Here is an 18680-nt window from a genome sequence, read left to right on the forward strand (position 1 = left end):
GTCCGTGGTCTCCTGCAGGCACCCCACTCAGCCAGGCCATCATTCACCAGTACTACCACCCGCCGAACCTTCTGGAACTCTTTGGAGCCATTCTCCCGCTGGACTTGGAGGATATCTTCAAGAAGAGCAAGCCCCGCTATCATAAGCGCACCAGCTCCGCTGTCTGGAACTCACCGCCCCTGCAGGGTGCCAGGGTCCCCAGCAGCCTGGCCTACAGCCTTAAGAAGCACTGAGTCTGGCCTGTGGCCTTCTTGGCAACTTCACCTCCTGTCTGTGTCTCTCTGTCCGTCTCTGTCTTTGTCTGGTGCCCTCCTTCTTGGCATGCCATCGTGGAGGGCTGGGCCAGGTGTATATAAATATCCTCTCTGCTGGGTGTTTCTGCTGCAGGTGGCAGGTGGCCCCAGGCCTGTTTGGAGGATGGGCTGGGTGGGTGGTTGGGGGAGAACCGGGCCCAGCCCCACGTGGCTCACAGACAGTGCTCTGTAAATAGTTGTTATAATCTAGCTGAATGTTAGCATTTTAGTCTTTGGCATTTTACTGTTTGGGAGGTAGATTAATAAAGTATATTCCTTCAAGCATACTGTTGGTACCGTGAAGACTGGGAGCCTCAGCCCTGGCCCTGTAGCTGTGTGTCTTGGGCCACCAGTGGGCTGGAGGACTGAGGTTCTGTTCCATCACCTGTGGTGCCTCAGGATCACTGGGTGCAGGCTCCCACCCTGGGTGCAGTGGGTGGTTCCACTGCCTGGATAAGCCGAGGAACACTTCAGTTACTGTCACAATGGGGCAGGTGGAGCACCTTCCTGTTTTTTGGGGTGCTCCGTTTGTAAAGGGGAGCTTGTTCATTGGGAAAGACCTGGGTCTTGACACAGCCCTGCCACTTAGTCCCTTACCCTCTCCATTCCTCAGGCTCCACCCTTGCTTCACAGGTGGCAAATAGACTTGAGAAAGTCTATGTGCTGGTGGAGCATGAGGTCTAAGGAGTACAGGGGTGTCCCTTGAGACCGCCTTGGGACAGTGCTTGCAAGCTGCAATATATGTCCCCAACAAAGCCAGGCAGCCTCTAATCAAATGCTTAGCGCCAATGAAAGCCGGCTGTGGTTCCGCTCTGCGGGGCCTGCTGCCTCCTGAATGCATACATCTGCTGCTCTAGCCCTGGGTTGCCAGACTATGGCCAAATCTAGCTGCGGCAGGTTCTTTAACGTTTTATTGGAATGCACGCAATAGAAATGCCCATTTCTTTATCTTGTCTCCAGTTGCTGTGTTCCAAGGGCAGCTAAGTTGCCCAGCAGAGGCCCATGTCCTATAAAGCTGAAAATGTTTACTATTTGAACTTTTACAGAAGTTTGCCAACTTCTGCTTAAGGACAAAAATAAAGCCTAAATCCAAAAATACTTTTAAAAATGAGGAAATAGTGGACACAATAGATGGAAGTCGAGAAGTTTCTACCCATGCCAGGAAAAGCGTTTTATGGTTCGTTCAGATATCTTGTGCAACTGAGGTTTCTTCCCCAGGTTCTCTGACTAGACACTGGTCTTGAGTAAATTGGCAAGTGTGTCTGTCCAAAACTACAATATCAAAACATCACTTAAAGCATCTTTATCTAGTGTGTTTAAGAAAAAGTTGTTATTCAGCAGAAAGGTAATTTCGGTTGGTCTGCATCTTTACTCTCACTTGGTATTGTCTGTTTCTTATTTTAGCCATTCTAATAGGTGTGTACTGATATCTCATCATGGCTTTAATTTGTATTTCCCTGATGGCTGATGGTGAACATCTTTTCATGTGCATTTCTGCCATCTGTATATCTTTGGTGAAGAGTCTTCAAATCTTTTATCTTAAAAGTGGATTGTTAATTACTGATGGGTTTAAGGATTTTTTCATATTATGGATACAAATATCTTGTCAGCGGAGTGCTTTGCAGTATTTTCTCTCAGTCTGCAGCTTGTCTTTAAAATTTTTTTTTGTAGAGGTGGGGTCTTGCTACATTGGCCAGGCTGGTCTCGAAATCCTGGCCTGAAGTGATCCTTCTGCCTTGGCCTCCCAAAGTGCTGAGATCGTAGGCATGAGCTGCCATGCCTGGCCCGGCTAGTTTTTTTGTTTACTCACCAGTGTTTTTCACAGAACGAAAATTTCAATTTGATGAAGTCCAATTAATGAAATTTTGAAAAATAGAGTGTGTTTTTTTTTTGTCCTGTCTAAGAAACCATTGTCTAGTCCTAGGTCCTCGTTCTCCTGTGTTTTCTTCTAAATGTTTTATTTTACGTGTTACTTTTAGATTTGTGATCTATTTTGAGTTAACTTTTTTAAAAGTATGAGGTTTGTGTTTAGGAGCATATGGATGAATGTCTAGTTGTTCCAGCACCATTTGTTGGAAAGACTGTCCTTTCTCTGCTGAATTTCTTTTGTGTTTTGTCAGGAGTTAGCCATATTGGTGTGGGTCTATCCTAGATGTTATATTTTCTCCCATTGAGCTGTGCATCTCTCCTTATTGTCATTACCACAGAAGTCAAGATGACCATAGCTTTGTAGTAAGTATTAAAATCTGGTAATATAATTCTTCCAATTTTATTTTTCCTCTTAAAATTACCTTCCCATTTAAATTTTGTGATCAGCTTCGGTACAAAAATCCTGCTAGGGCTGGTGCGGTGGCTCACACCTATAATTCCAGCACTTTGGGAGGCCAGCGTGGGCAGATCACCTGAGGTCGGGAGTTCAAGACCAGCCTGACCAACATGGAGAAACCCCATCTATACTAAAAATACAAAATTAGCCAGGCGTGGTGGCGCATGCCTGTAATCCCAGCTACTCAGGAGGCTGAGGCAGGAGAATTACTTGAACCCGGGAGGCTGAGGTTGGAGTGAGCCAAGATCGCGCCATTGTACTCCAGCCTGAGCGACAAGAGCGAAAGTCCGTCTCAAAAAAAAAAGTCCTGCTGGGAGTTCGATTAGAATTGCATTAAATCTGTAGGTAAGTTTATGTATAGATGGGCAGAATTCACATATTTGTGATCGTGTTTGAATCCATGAACGTGATGTGTCCATTTATTTGCCCGTTCAGTTTCGTTCTTCAGTAGTTTATGGTTTCAGCATATAGATCCTATACATATTTGCTTAGATTTACAACTATTTCTCTTCTTGGAGCTGCTGTAAATGCTAATGTGTTTCTGAGTTTTGGTTTCTTCTTGTTTGTTGCTGGTATAGAAATACAGTTGACTTTTCTGTCGACTTTGTATCCCATGATGCAAGTAACGCAGTATCGAGGGGGGTTTATAGGGCTCAATGCCTGTGTTCGAAAAAAACGTTTCAAATCAATGACCACTTTAAGAAACTTCTACTTTAAAAAACTAGAAAAAGAAGAGAAAATGAAAAATGTACACAGAAAAGGGGAAATCATACAAATAGAGCAGAAATCAGACGAGAAAATAAAGAAAATTAATTAATCAAAAGTTGGTTCTTTGAGAAGCTCAAGAAAAGTCCTATTTAGATGGATCAGGAGAAAAGATAAATTATCAATGTCAGCAATTAGGTAGCTTCACTGCAGATTCTACAGATACTAAAACAATGAGACTTATTATGAACAACTTCTAGTAATTTGATAATTCGGATGTAACGAATGCAGATTCTTGAAAGATACAAATTCGTTTACTCAGGAAGAAATAGAAAACCTACGTAGCTCTATGAAAGATGTGTTATCACAAAGAAAACTCTAGGCATAGGTAGCATTAGTGGTAGATGTTGCCACATACTTAGGGAAATAATCTAATTCTGCACACACTCTTACAGGAAATACAAGAGGAAAGAATACTCAGTTTCATCTAAGACCAGCATTACCTTAATCCTCAAATCAGACATTGCCAGAAAAGTAGACAGTTATCCCTCATGAACATCAACACAATAATTCTTAGAGTTTTAGCAAGTCAAGTCCAACAAGTTACATAAAAAGGATTGTACTTTTCTTTTTTCTTTTTTTTTTGAAGCAGGGTCTCACTCTTGCCCAGGCTGGAGTGCAGTGGCAGGATCGTGGCTTGCTGCAAACTCTGCCTCCTGGGTTCAAGCAACTCTTGTGCCTTGGCCTCCTGAATAGCTGGGGTTACAGGCATGCACCACCAGCCCAGCTAATTTTTGTATTTTTAGTAGAGATGGGGTTTTGCTATCTTGGCCAGGCTGGTCTCAAACTCCTGGCCTCAAGTGATCCACCCGCCTTGGTCTCCCAAAGTGCTGGGATTACGGGTGTGAGCCACCGTGCCTGGCTAATTTTTGTATTTTTAGTAGAGACAGGGTTTGCTGTGTTGGCCAGGCTGGTTCAAAACCCCTGGCCTCTAGTGATATGCTTGCCTTGGCCTCCCAAAGTGCTGGAATTACAGGTGTGAACCACAACACCCAGCCCAGAATGGCCTGTTTTGGGGAGTAGGAGTTTATGAAAAAATCTGGTTTTAAAATATATGCTGGGTGCAGTGGCTCAGACCTATAATCCCAGGACTTTGGGAGGCTGAGGTGGGTGGATGACTTGAACCCAGGAGTCTGAGACCAGCCTGGGCAATATGGTAAATCCTTGTCTTTACAAAAAAAATACCAAAATTAGCTGGGCATGATGGCATGTGTTTGTAGTCCCAGCTACTCAGGAGGCTGAGGTGGGAGGATCACTTGAGCTGGGAAGTCAAGACTGCAGTAAGCAGTGATTGTGTCACTGCACTCCAGCCTGGGTGACATAGCAAGACCCTGTCTCAAAAATTGTATTTAACAGCATAGGACCTGCAATAGCTAAAACAACTTAAAAATAACAAATTTGGAGCAGTCACACTATACACAAGGCTTATTTCAGAACTACAGGAGGAGACTGATTTGGGTAATAAAACTCCAGTCTCCCACGCAGCTGACTCTGTGTGAATTACTCCTTATTGCAATTCCCCTGTTTTGATGAATGGGCTCTGTCTAGGCAGTGGTCAAGGCAAACCTTTGTGTTGGGCGGTCACAAATTTGGGGGCTCATCGTTTGTGGCTACATGCCTGTGGTTCAGTGAACCCCCTTCAGCGATGGATCCAGAAGGCCGCTCAAGTGGCTCCATAGTTCTCAAAGCTACAAGAATCGGGATAGTATGATATTGGTGTAAAGGTAGTCATTGATATGTGGACCTTTATGGAATCCAGAAATAGAACTACACATATATGGTGACTTGGTTTTTGGCAAAGGTAGAAAGGCAGTTCAATGTTGGAAGCATAATTTTTTCAACAAATTGTCCTGGAACAATTGGATATGTTCTTTAAAAGCTCCAGCCCTTCTTCACACCATTTATCAGATTTAGTTCCTAATGGGTCATAGGTGTAAATGTAAGAGCTAAAAACACAACACTCCTACAAGAAAACAGGAGAAAATTCTAGAGTCTTTGTGTTTGGCACAGGTTTCTTACATATGACACCAACCGTGTGAACTTTAAAAGCAAAAGTCAATTGGACTTCACAGAAATTAGAAACATTGGCTCTTTAAAAGTTACTGTTACTCAGCATCTTTCATTCTGCCCTGGGGAGGGATGGTACAAATAGCCCATCCTGCCCTATTCTCAGGAATAGAATGGGGATCAATTCTCACCACTTGGTTAGGATGAAGATGGGAAAACCTAGGATCTATCCAGGCTCTCTTGTTTCAGTAGGACCCATTTATGGATGCTAACCCCACCCCTCACGGTAGCCCACCCCCTTACAAACCTGGCACACTTCTCTTGTCGAGTACCATCGAGCTACTTGCGGTGTGAAGCCTTGCCTGTCTCCCTTAGGTAGACTAAGCCACAGCTGCTTTCTGGCTCCATCTGGGCTTTTCACAGCACATGCCTGGTCTACGTACTGCAGTGGGATCTGGGGCGGTGGGCTGTGGGCACCGCTTGCTGCTGAGCAACTTTGGATGCTGGCTGAGTCCTGCTGGGGCAAGACCCATAGCAGCCTCTCTTCCCTCTGGGCTTCCATGGTGCAAACATTCCTCCAGGTTTAGGAAAGAAGGAAAAGCAAGCATGAGAAGGAAAGCAGGCTGTAACCTGCATACCAAGGAATTGCAAACAATGTAGATTGCAGGTTATTGTCCTATCTGAGCCTCTTGGAGCTTGATTCTGAGGCTTCCTTGGACATCTATAGAAACCTGGGTAGCAGCACTCAGAGCTAAGCTGAGTTGCCTGACACCTAAAGCACCTGCTTTCTATTCCGTACAGTGCTCGCTGCTCCAAACCAGCAAAGCAAAAAGTAACTTACACGGCAACCCCAACCACATCCTCACTCCTGTCCACTGATTTTGGATGTTTTCAACCAAGGAGATCAACCCTACATGCTGGAAGGCGGAAGTGAACTATGGCTTGCAAAGGGAGCTTTTAAAGTGCCTTTTTAATAGTTATGCCTTCGTGAGGGTATTTGCTTTTATTGCAGTTTATTAAGCCTGAAAGAGCTGACGTGAAGATGGATACTTTGAACTCAGGTTTGGTTGTCTGAATCCTTGAAGTTTTAATCTTTGCCCCACAGACACACACACACCCCTACCTATATTACTTTGCACTTTAAATATGCCCATTCTTCTGCTATTAAGATACAGGAAAGTTGATAGTATCAGGTTAATTTCAGGCAAACTGATCGGGAGTTACCTATAAAAGAAGAGGAGGCCCTAGATTAAACAGATTGAGAGCATTCTCTATGTCTTAGACAATGAGAGAAGAGAGATTGATTTGGGGTATGCAGCAATCTATAAGCCCAGGACAGTGATGGTGCCTTCATCTGGTCAGTATTTCATCAGAGACACCTCTCTGGGCTAAAAAAGACCAACCTTTTTTTTTTTTTTTTTTTTTTTAATGCTGCTTGGGCAACGCTGGCTTGATGTAGGTGACCACTACGTTCCCTAGATAGACAATTTGTGTGGCCCCCAAACCTCTCTTATCCCAGTATCTGTTATTATCCTCAGCTACCATGCCACTCTCTTCCACTCCAGTACCCAGTCCTCACCTACCTCTGTAGGAGACCTCTGCAGCGAGGAGCCCCACCACAAAGGTGGGGTGCAGTGTTTTTAATGAAAGGGCCAAGATTAGGCGGCAATGAGGTCCTGCTCCTATGAGCACCACTATCTAGATTGAGACAGTGACGATTGTGGGAACAGGAGCTGGTGAGGCCCAGTCCGAGGGCTCAGGTGGGAGAACATCTGCTGTTGCACTGACGTGCTCGGGACCAGGTGCCGCCGGCCTTCAAGTCGTGTCTCACGTTCTACTGAAGCAGACTGAGTGACTCAGGCAGAGTGTGTGTTCTCTGCCTCCCTCCGATAGACTAAGGCACATTAGTCAATATGCAAACTGCAAAGGAGGGAGTCCTCTCTCATTCCTCGCGTAGGAGGCAGGGCTGGGTATTACAACGGGGACCTCCCCTAGCGGTCCCCCAGCTGCCTGGAGTCACTTAGCAAAAACAAAAATAATAAAAATCTGTGTTTGGCCCTGAAATAGACTCTACAGCTCCTTTTGCCGCTCCCTGTGTCAGGGCCAAGGAGATGGGGTTTGTTGTCCAGCTCTGTGTAACTGCTTCCCAGGGAATAGTCTGGGAATATGGATGACAGCCTTCAATTGCAAAGCACCTACTGTGTGTGAGGCACCGGGCAAGTTTCGTTGCCTTGGCCATAACCTTCAATCGCATTTGCCCTCTGACTTGCAGGGCGATATTATCTTCATCTTCATTTTAAGCCTCTGGAAAGTGAGACTCAAAGAGTTAAAGGAACCTTAGGGCCAAGGCTGTAGGGAGTGTGCAGCCGGGTAGGAAGCTCTATTCAACTTTGAAGGCATTTCTCTAAGCCAATTTACTACAACGCCTGTCAAGACATCAGGAATGTTAAGAGGCTTCCCTCCATTGCCTCTTGGTGGCCAAAGGCACCCAAGCTTTTCTGATGCCAGTGGAGACTTCCCAGTTCTTGCCCTGGTAAAGCTGGTCCCTCTCTCCCCAGACTGCTGTTTCCCCCAGGCTTTCTGGTCCCTGGCCGCAGGATGTAGGATCTGGTTCTACTGTACGTACAAGCTCCCACTGGAGCTGTAGGGATAACAAGTCCCAGAAGTGCAGGGAATTGACATCCGTGGGGTGTACCTTGGCCAATGGGAAACAGAAGGCAGGAGGGGGCTGGGCAGGTGAATTCTGCCACCTTTGTCTCTCCGATTTTGGCCTGCAGGCATTGTTTCTCTTTGCAGCCCATCTGGAGAAGTCCCACTGCCAAGCAAACGACTGTCTCTCGATGCCTAGGTGTGAACTCACCATCGCTTCACATTTGCTTCCTGTCTGTCCTGTCTCACTTCCCTTTTGTCAGTTTCCTATTAGGCCAGGGAAGGTCTCTGGTGGGACAGGGGGCACGGCCGGGGTACACAGGGTCCTGGAGTGCGGCAGAGAAAGGAAGTGGTCTAAAGAGCCGTAGGGTGCGTCAGGGTCAAAAACAAGAGTTGTATTATTTTTATTTTTTGCTAAGTGACTCTAGGCACTGGGGGACTTTGGGGACTGTGTAACTTTGGATATTGGGAGGGTTTTGTTTTGTCTGTTTTTGAGACAGATCCTCACTCTGTTGCTCAGGCTGGAGTGCATTGGTGCAATCTCGGCTCACTGCAACCTCTGCCTCCAGGGTTCAAGCAGTTCTCTGCCTCAGCCTCCTGAGTAGCTGAGATTACAGGCACCTGCCACCGTGCCCTAATTTTTTTGTATTTTTGGTAGAGACAGGGTTTCACCATCTTGGCCAGGTTGGTCTTGAACTCCTAACCTCATGATCCACCCATCTCGTCTTTCCAAAGTGCTGGGATTATAGGCAGAGCCACCATGCCTTGCAGATACTGGGATTTTTACTGGTCAAGAGCGAATGGTCAAATTCTCACACCTGAGCTGCACACCAATAAGGCACAGTGAAGTGGATGTCCTGTCCTTTGGGACTCCAGGCCAGTTCCTCTCTGGGTTGTCCTGCCTAGGACTGAGCCCTGACTCAAGATGTCACTGCAAGAGAGAGGGACAGAGAGGGGCTCACTACCATTGACTGTTGCTGCTTTCTGCTCAGCTGGATGGATATCCACCTCCTCTTTAAACTTCTTCAGCACCCTCAAAATCAGCACCCTTGAAATCAGGGTCCTTGAAATGAGGATTCTCAACACTGGCAGAGGACCCAAAAGGACCAGCAGCAGCTGGGAAGCCAGCACTGGAGCCCTCAGAGAAGCTTTGCTTGACTCAACTACCTTTTTGCACATGTAGGTGGGAGGAAAAGAGTTAGGCACATTTATCATGATGGGGAAATGTCCATCATGCCTTGTCAAGGGAATAAGGCACACAGAACATGAACCCACCTGTCAGCAAGATGCTGATATACAGGTATCTGGATGGATGGGAAAAGACTTGACCCCATGAGCCCAGCAAATTAACACTGGTTGTATATGGGTGACTTCCATGGGTTTTTCTTTATTTTCCCACATTTATTTATTTTATTTATTTATTTTTGAGACAGGGTCTCACTCCAGTTTCCCAAGTGGGAATGCAGTGGCATGATCGTGGCTCATTGTGGCCTCAGCCTCTCAGGCTCAAGCAATCCTCCTACCTCATTTTTTGATTTTTTGTTGAGATGAGGTCTTTCTATGTCTCTTAGACTGGTCTCTAACTCCTGGGATCAAGTGATCCTCCTGCCTCAGCTTCCCAAAGTGCTGGGATTATAGGTGTGAGCCATCATGCCCAACCCTGTATTTCCCCAAATTTCTAAAGAATGGCAGGCTTGAACAATGGGAACACGTGGACTCAGAGAGAGGAGCATCACACACTGGGGGCAGTTGCGGAGGGTGGGTAGGGGAGAGACAGTGGGGGATGGGGAGGGAGGAGAAGGTGAGGAGGGATAACATAGGGAGAAATGCCAGATACAGTATGCACCTAAAGTTAAATAAATGATTTTTTTTTTAAAAAAAAGAATGGCAGGCACAGTTGGAGACCAGCCTGAGTGACATCACAAGACCCTGTGTATTTATTAAAACAACAAAAGAATAAAGTCTCCAAGACACACAGCCTTGTCTAATAACTTTGTTCTGAAAGGCGCTGCCCAGTAAGTGAAAAGCTGTTATGTGAAAAAAAAAAAATTCCCATTACTTTGTTCAATTCTTTTATTGCAGTAAAATATACAAAACATGAAAATTACCGTCTTAATAGTTTTAAACATAATTTGAAAATGTCTACCTCAGTGGTATGAAAAGCATTTTGTAATTTTGTGCAGCCATCACTGCCACCTAAAGTGGTTTTCCTCTTGCAAAACTGAAACGTTGTACCCATTAAACAGTAATTCCCTATTCCTCCCTCCCCTCCTCCTGGCAACCACCATTCTACTTTCCGTTTCTATGATTTGGACTATTTTACCTGCCTCCTGTAAGTGGAATCATGAATCATTTGTCTTCTTTTATGTAACTGACTTATTGCACTTAACATGTCTTCAAGATTTATTCATGTTGTAGCATGTAGTTTTCCTTCCTTTTTTTTTTTTTTTTTTGAGACGGAGTTTCGCTCTTGTTACCCAGGCTGGAGTGCAATGGCGCAATCTCGGCTCACCGCAACCTCCACCTCCTGGGTTCAGGCAATTCTCCTGCCTCAGCCTCCTGAGTAGCTGGGATTACAGGCACACGCCACCATGCCCAGCTAATTTTTTTTGTATTTGTAGTAGAGACGGGGTTTCACCATGTTGACCAGGATGGTCTCGATCTCTTAACCTCGTGATCCACCCGCCTCGGCCTCCCAAAGTGCTGGGATTACAGGCTTGAGCCACCGCGTCCGGCCGTTTTCCTTCCTTTTTAAGGCTAAATAATAGTCCATTGTATATATGTACCATATTTTGCTTATTCATTTGTCTGTTGATGGAGACTTGGGTTGCTTCTATGTGTTATTGTGAATAACGCTGATATGAACAGGGGTGTATAAATTTTTTTTCGAGACTCTGCTTTCAATTATTTTGGGTACACTGCGTGAAGTAAAAGTTCCTCTTCAAAGTTTCCTTTCTTGTTAAAGAATAAATTTGCTAATAACTCTTTGTTAAGCCCTATCCTATGTAGCTGTCAGACATGCCAGGCTTACAGACACGTAGTATATTCTATGTCCATGTACTTTATCCAAGATACCTGTGCTGGACGTACTCACAGGCATGTCCCAGCTCGTAGCCTAAGACCCTTACCTGTTTAGAAAAGTTTTAAGTTGTTAGCCAATTGGGTTTGAGTTTAGATTGTGAGGTCTGGCTTCAGCCAAGGGAGACCAAAAAAGCAGTGAGGACAACCCCAAATGCGTAAGGGATAAATATGTGTGTTTTTCCTTTGTTCGCTGTACACTCGTGGCAAGATGGCTTACGACGGTACCCTTCCTGCAGTACAGCAGGTAAAAAAGTGAAACTTGCCTTGCTGAGCAATCTGTTGTCTCGGTGCTGATTTTTCTTGTGACACCCAGCATCTCTTTCCTACATATACCATGAAGGGGAGTTGCTGGATCATGTGGTAACTCTATTTTTACTTTATTTCTAGGCTTTCTATTTTATTCCATTGGTTTACATGGCTGGAATGCAGTGGTGTGATCTCGGCTCACTGCCTCCCAGGTTCCAGTGATTCCCCTTCCTCAGCCTCGTGACTGGCTGGGACTACAGGCATGCGCCACCACACCTGGCTATTCTTTTGTATTGTAGTAGAGATGGGGTTTCACTCTGTTGGCCAGGATGGTCGATCTCCTGACTCATGATCCTCCCTCCTCCCAAAATGCTGAGTTTACAGGCGTGAGTCATCACGCCCAGCCTTTCCCCCCACCCACAATTGGATGTTCTTTCTTTGTGACCTATACAAAGAACAGAAAGAACTCAGTAACTCAGTTTACTGTGACAGACCTGTAGCCCGCCTTACGGGAGGCAGTGGCCATTGATTTTGGCTGATGTCCACAGAAAGCTAATATACCTTCCAACGCCCTTGGAGGGGCTCTATAAACACAGACGTCATCAGGAAGAGGTTAGATGAACCTGCATGAACATCCCTGTGTCCTTGATCCAGACATGGTAGGAGTTTACTGCCATATTTCCATTTTTGTCTGTTCTAGCAAAACATCAGAGAGGATTGTTAAAGGGCCAGCAAGTTTCAGTCTTTAGAAAGCCTGAGTCTCAGCACATGCTCATCCTGTCTCATACCCTCAAACCTGGGCTGGGCTGAGTGTGAAACTTGTCCTTCCCTCACCTCAGGGCCAGAAGCTTGACAATTGTCAGGAGGCAAGAACCTTTACTAGCCAAACTTGGAGGAATGAACTCTAGGCTTGAAATCAGACATACTGGATCAGAATCCTGACGATGCTCTGTGATGCTGGGCAAGTCTCTTGTCCACACTAACACTTACTTGTTGTGAGTGCAGTGGGAAAAAATATATGGGGAAACTCTTCAGCATCTGTCATGCTTTCTCTGTTTTCTTTCTGACTGTCTTCATTCTTTTGCACTGGCTGGATGTTTTTGGTCCGTTTTTCCTCCACTAGACTGAAATTCATATATGTTCTTGATATTTGCATGCAGAGATATCATTGTTGTTTTTCTTTATTTTTTATTCTTTGACTCCAGTTTCCAGAATTAACACCACTCCATGGTGTTATGATTAGCTGTGTTTATGATCTCATCTAAGGCTCCTCCTAATTCACTGATGCATGTATTCCTTTGTTTTCCCATTTTCCTTCCACTTTCAACAAGGTTATTAATGGATAACTGTATTGCTGATTCTGGAAGTGGCAAAGGATTGTGTCTTTGTGGATCCACTATTGCAATGAATCATTTCTGTTTTCATTTTATTCCAAGGTGAAATGAAGGTCAGTGAGCCATGAGGGTAACATACCTCTGCAGCCTGGGGTCACAATATCCATGTCAGTTCTGTGGCCGCGTTGCTGACCTCCTGTGATCTTGGTTCCTCTAGATTAAGATTCCTCCTTGGTCGTATGTGTGCCCCCAATGGAAGGTTCACTCTGCCTGCCTTTTCCTAGCACCACAATAATTTATTTTGGAATTTCCATATTCCATTGTATTTTTAAACATTCCATCTGAATTACTTTTGCTTGATTCTGTATATGCCTCTACCCTTGATTTTCTTCTTAACCAAACTCACTCAGAACTGTGGCAGTGATCACTTGCTTGGGTTGCGTTACAATAATGGAGCCTCCAAGATGAAATGATTTGTAAACTGTATTCCCACTTTAACTCCCAGGGAGAAATGAGAAGGCCAAGATGGTCAGAACATTCATGTCCTTGGAACAGCTTGTTCTCTTCAGTGTAAGGAGGCTAACTTAGGAGCACAGTGAAGGTAAGAATCAAGAATCTAGATTCCAGGCAAAGAGACTGAAATGAACTTCAGCGACATTAATTTGTTTATCAAATAGATAATGAGCAACTGTCATGAAGAAAGCAAAATGTCGGGTTCTTTGTTGGCTGCAGAGTTGAGTCACTGATAAAATCCAACCCTTTAAAAGAGGTTTTCGGGGCCTGTCGCGGTTGCTCATGCCTGTAATCTCAGTAATTTGGGAGGCCGAGGTAGGCAGATCACCTGAGGTCAGGAAGTTCAAGACCAGCCTGACCAACATGGTGAAAACCCATCTCTACTAAAAATACAAAATTAGCTGGGCCTGGTGGTATGCACCTGTGATCCCAGCTACACAGGAGGCAGAGGCAGGAGAATCACTTGAACCCGGGAGGTTTCGGTGAGCCGAGATCATGCCATTGCACTCCAGCTTGGGCAAAAAGAGCAAAACTCTGTCTCAAGAAATAATAAATAAAAATAAAAAATGAAAGAGGTTTTTGTTCACGGCAGATATAATTGCTTTTTGGTTTCTATCTCAGGTTGAAGGAGGATCTATATTGAGATACCACTTAGTTTTGGGCCAATTGAATATCTGTCTTAGTCCATTTTGTGTTGCTATAAAGGAATACTTGAGACTGGGTAGTGTATAAAGACAAGAGGTTTCTTTGGCTCATGGCTCTGCAGGTTGTACTAGAAGCATGGCTCAGGCATCTGCTTGGCTTCTGTGAGGACTTCTGGGCTGCATCAAAATGTGATGGAGAAGGTGAAAGGGGAAGCAGGGGCATGTAAACAGGGGCACACAGGAAGAAGCACTCGTTTTATAACAACCTATTCTGGCAGGAACTAATCCATTCCTGAGAGATCTAATTCTGTCTCACCAGAATGAGAAGTCACCACCATGAGAATGCTGCCAAGTCTTTCATGAGAGATCCACCCCCATGATCTAAACACCTCCCACTGGGACCGACATGACCACATTGGGGACCAAATTTCAACATGAGCTTTGGTGGGGACAAACAAACCATATCCAAACCACAGCAACGTCCCTTTCATTTTCAGTGGAATTTCTGACATTGGTTGAAGCTGCCGTTTCCCCGAGTAATTAGAAAAGCCTTATTGCAGGGTTTTTGATGCTTTTTAATGTTTTTATGTCGTCTTCTTTGTTTCAAGAAATATATGAAGTTGCTCCAAAATTGGGAACAAGAATTGTCACATTCTGTTATTTTTTCTTCATATTTTCTCCACATTTTTCTTGCTTTCCTCTTTTGCCCTTTAATCCTGGGAGGAAAGTAAGTGTCATGGGTGAGGAATTCCACTGCCTGGACCTCTGGAGTCTTCAGGACCCTGCACAGTCCCTAAGCCTGGGAATGTGCTCTGTTCTTTAGCCTGTCAAAAATGACCCTGGCCTGCCCTTAAATGACTCTAGAGGGGTTATTCAAGTGTATGCCTGTATGTGGGAAGATGATTAATATGTCAAATATGGTTAAAAGGAGACAGCAGGATCTTTAGATACAATAAAAATATCCCCCCACCCCACCCTTCAGAGGTGGGGAATTTTGATTCTTCCCTGATAAATCTCTGTCAAATTACTAATTATTGATCTCTGATAATTACCAATTATTGATCCATAACTCGTGATTGTCTCCGTTACAGCTGATGAGCAAGCCCGATTCTAGCCTTTCATGACTTTGCAATGACGTCTTTCTGACCAAATGACAAACTGTGTGTGATAGTGTCCCCTGAGCCACCTTCGTTCTCAAATTGCTGCTATACTGTCTTAATCCACAAGGAAGGTCTTGTGTGGACATATGTACAAATCCAGAGTGTTCTGCTAGGATTATAGCTCCCTTTGCACTAACGGGTGCCCGGAGCACTTACATAATGTATAGTTGTCATTCACCACCCCCCAGGGGCTGGATCTTATCCCCTGTGCAAAATCGGAAGCAGTTTCCCTGGTCTTGGTTCACCTGGTTGCAGTTCTCACCCTCTTCCTAGGAGTCCACGCTGGCTGAGTTCCCCTCAGGTCTTCCTCTGCACTGATTCTCTGCCAGGCAGCTTCAGGTTGGACTGTTCCTTCAGCCTAGGCACTTACTTTATTTCTCTTTTCATCATGTCCTCCGAAAAGCCTCCTGTGACTGCTTAGGCCCGCCTGCCCTTCCTCCCTCCCTGCCTCCTTCCTTTCTCCCTCCCTTCCTCCCTCTCTCCTTCCTTCCCTCCCTCCCTTCCTCCCTCTCTCCTTCCTTCCCTCCCTCCCTTCTTCCTTCCTTCCTTTCTCCCTCCCTCCCTCTGACCCTCCGACCCTGCCTCCCTCCCTCTGTTCTTCCTTCCTTCCTTCCTTCCCTCCTTTTTGAGGTGGAGTCTGGCTCTGTCACCCAGGCTGGAGTGCAATGGCACAATTTGGCTCACTGCACCCTCTGCCTCTCAGGTTCAAGCGGTTCTCCTGCCTCAGTCTACCAAGTAGCTGTGATTTCAGGCACACGCCATCAGGCCTGGCTAAGTTTCCTATCTTTAGTAAAGATGGGGTTTCACCATGTTGGCCAGCCTGTCTCAAACTCCCGAACTCAGGTGATCCACCTGCCTCGGCCTCCCAAAGTGTTGAGATTACAGGTGTGAGCTGCCGCGGCCTGACCCGTTTTATTCTTTTAACAACCGAAGCCTAGCCTGTAGTAGGAGATGTCTGATGAGTTTTTCTTAAATTGAATGCAACAGTAAGGTTTGCACCTCAAGGTGGCGCCATTTCATGTAGAGTCTGGAATCTCTGAACACTTGGAATCCTCATTGGTCACTGCAGGAACCCTTAAGTTCCATTCCGGGATGCAGTTCTCAAAGTGAACAGAGTGAAATAAAAGTTTCCCTCATGTTTGCATAAGGTCAAAACAACTGACAGCGTCTTCCCTTTCTGAGAAGAGAGGGCTCTGCGTTATCCTGGAAGGTGTATATAATATTTACCCCTCTGATTTCTTACCAAGGAGACGGAAGCCGAGAAGAAACGAGGTTAGGGGTTGTCTATCACGGTCAGAGGGAAAGAAGGGGCAGTTATGACTGTGTGGTGGTGTGTGGGGTGAAAAGGAAGATTCGAAGGATAAAACCAGAAGGGAAATGAAAGTGACTCCAAAGTGCCTGATTTGGAGAGGAATGAGGCTAGCTGGATGGTTCGTGTTAAAGGGATCATCTCAGCACTGCGGAGTGGTTTGCACACATACTATTATTTAATTCTAATGACCTTCACGTCATTAGAAAGTGCAGTCTTCATTTACCGAGACTTAAAAGCATTCAGTGGCTTTTCCAAGCTCACACCCTGTATAACCCAGAGATGGGAAACTATATCTGAGCCTCAAATCCTTGATTTTACTTACCTGCCTGCCTACCTCTTCCTTGTTGAAACTGGGGAGGCATCAGGCACCCAGTCAGTGGCATACAGATAGACAGGTTCTAAACTGGATCATGAAAAGCCGGACTGGTTTCTTACTTAAACAATACCGGAACTTTCCCTGCTGTTGCTCCAGTTCCCTTCCCTGGATTGTCTTCCTCTTTGTCACTACCACAAATCTAGAAAGATTAGCATTTCTAATTACAGAAGCAAATGTCAAAAGGAGATTTAGAGGGGGTTACAGTTGCTTTTTTTTTTTTTAAACCCTACCCTTTGCCATCACAAGCCCATGATCATCACAGTTATCTGTCAGTCAAGCACCTGACTGTAACAGAAGTCAGCAAATAAAACGCATCACTTGAGATTGGCTGAAGAACACAGGACGAGCATGAGTTTAATCCTTCTCCATCCTCTTCAGAAATCTGAAAGAATAACAACTTAACATGGCAACCAGAGAACAAAGCGGAGGACTCTACAGTGTGGTGGAAAGAAGCAAGGGACGATATTCGATGAAAAGTATTTAAGATTTTCTGATGGATGGAGAGCAGATAAGATGAAATCTACAGAGAAATAAGAGGAAACTGAAGTTGAAACGTGCTGCAGAAAAAACCTTCAGAGGAGCTTTTTGAAAGAGAGGAAATTAGGTTTGAGATAAGTCTTGGATAATGATTGAAACTGAACACAGAATGAGAGTCAAAATACACAATGAGATGTGGACAGCGACCTCACATCACTTCCCTCTGTCCTCCCTCAGTATATGCTTTTTTTCCCATAATGCTTTTATTGTTCCCTTCAGTGCAAAGGACTCTTGGGGAAGAAAGGTCTTCCCAGTGGGCAGCAGAAAACCATGAGATTAAGCAAAAATAATTGCTATCAAGGATCCCAGGTGAGTATCAGTTCAGACGTTTCCTGGTCCATCACGAGTCTTGGGGTTATTTGGCCTCCTTCTCTGTGCAGTTCTTCTAGAATTCTGGTTTTTTTTTTTTAATGCCTTCAACTCATTGTGGGTGCCAAAGGGGTCATCCCTTTTCCCTCTAGGTTAAACATGAAAAAATCTGATTTTCATCCTCGTAAGTGGCACCTGTTTTTGCAGAGAACACAAAGCCCCTCTTCTGGGTGGTCTCAAACTCCCCTTCTTTGGGTGGTACCTTTGATGTGGTTATGCTTGATGTTCTTAAGTATCTGGTTTGGAAGGTGGGACTGACTTACAATGAGATGCAGGTATCTCAAGCAAGGTCCAGCACAACTTACTGACTGCGGGGATGGTTAAGGTGGAGTGTTAGGACCTGGTTTACATCGCTGCCAGGCAGTGCTTTCTCTGAAATTTCTTTAGGTAAGATCAATTCCTGGCTGGGCGCGGTGGTGCACATCTGTAATCTCAGCAATTTGGGAGGACAAGGCGGGTGAATCACCGGAGGTCAGGAGTTCAAGACCCATCTGACCAACATGGTGAAATCTTGTCTCTACTAAATATAAAAAATTTAGCCGAGTGTGATGGTACATACCTGTCGTCTCAGCTACTCAGGAGGCTGAGACAGGAGAATTGTTTGAACCCAGAAGGCAGAGGTTGCAGTGATCTGAGATCACACCATTGCACTCCAGCCTGCGCAACAAGAGTGAAACCCTGTCTCAAAAAAAAAAAAAAAAAATCAGTTCCCCAGGTAGAACAGATGTATTGGAATAGAGCCTCACGTTGGTGTCAGCCTCGACAGGAACTTAGGAAGAAAGGAGACTCCTTGACCTTCAAGGATCTGCTCCATTGCAGAGGAAAACTGCTGGAACACGGGACTCTCCTGGGCCACAATGATTTCACAGGGGCAGAGCCCCACAGCTCATTTGAACACAGCCTGCATGTCCTTCATGACATCAGGAGGGCTTTAGGCCACATACAGTCTGTTCACTGTAGTTTATGTCTCCTCTGTTTTGCCACCATATTTGTGTATAGCCTTGCCAGGGCTCTGGGGATGGTGTGGGATACATGGAGTAGGGTAGTGCAGCCTGGTGTGGTGGCTCA

At 45.2% G+C, this 18680-nt stretch overlaps 1 protein-coding gene across 19 annotated transcripts in view; it reads left to right on the forward strand.

Annotated features, from left to right (window-relative positions):
- The window catches only part of INCENP (inner centromere protein), a 30539-nt gene extending 27988 nt beyond the window's left edge, over positions 1-2551 (forward strand). For all 19 annotated transcript variants that reach the window (XM_035262953.3, XM_078341201.1, XM_078341200.1 and 16 more), the window contains one exon: positions 19-2551. In XM_035262953.3, the coding sequence (XP_035118844.3) occupies positions 19-233 (215 nt within the window). In that variant the 3' untranslated portion in view covers positions 234-2551. The remainder of the gene's footprint in view (positions 1-18) is intronic.
- The last annotated feature ends 16129 nt before the right edge of the window (positions 2552-18680 follow it).

This window comes from Callithrix jacchus, chromosome 10 (genome assembly GCF_049354715.1).
Source record: "Callithrix jacchus isolate 240 chromosome 10, calJac240_pri, whole genome shotgun sequence".
In the NCBI taxonomy this organism is placed as follows: Eukaryota; Metazoa; Chordata; class Mammalia; order Primates; family Cebidae; genus Callithrix; species Callithrix jacchus.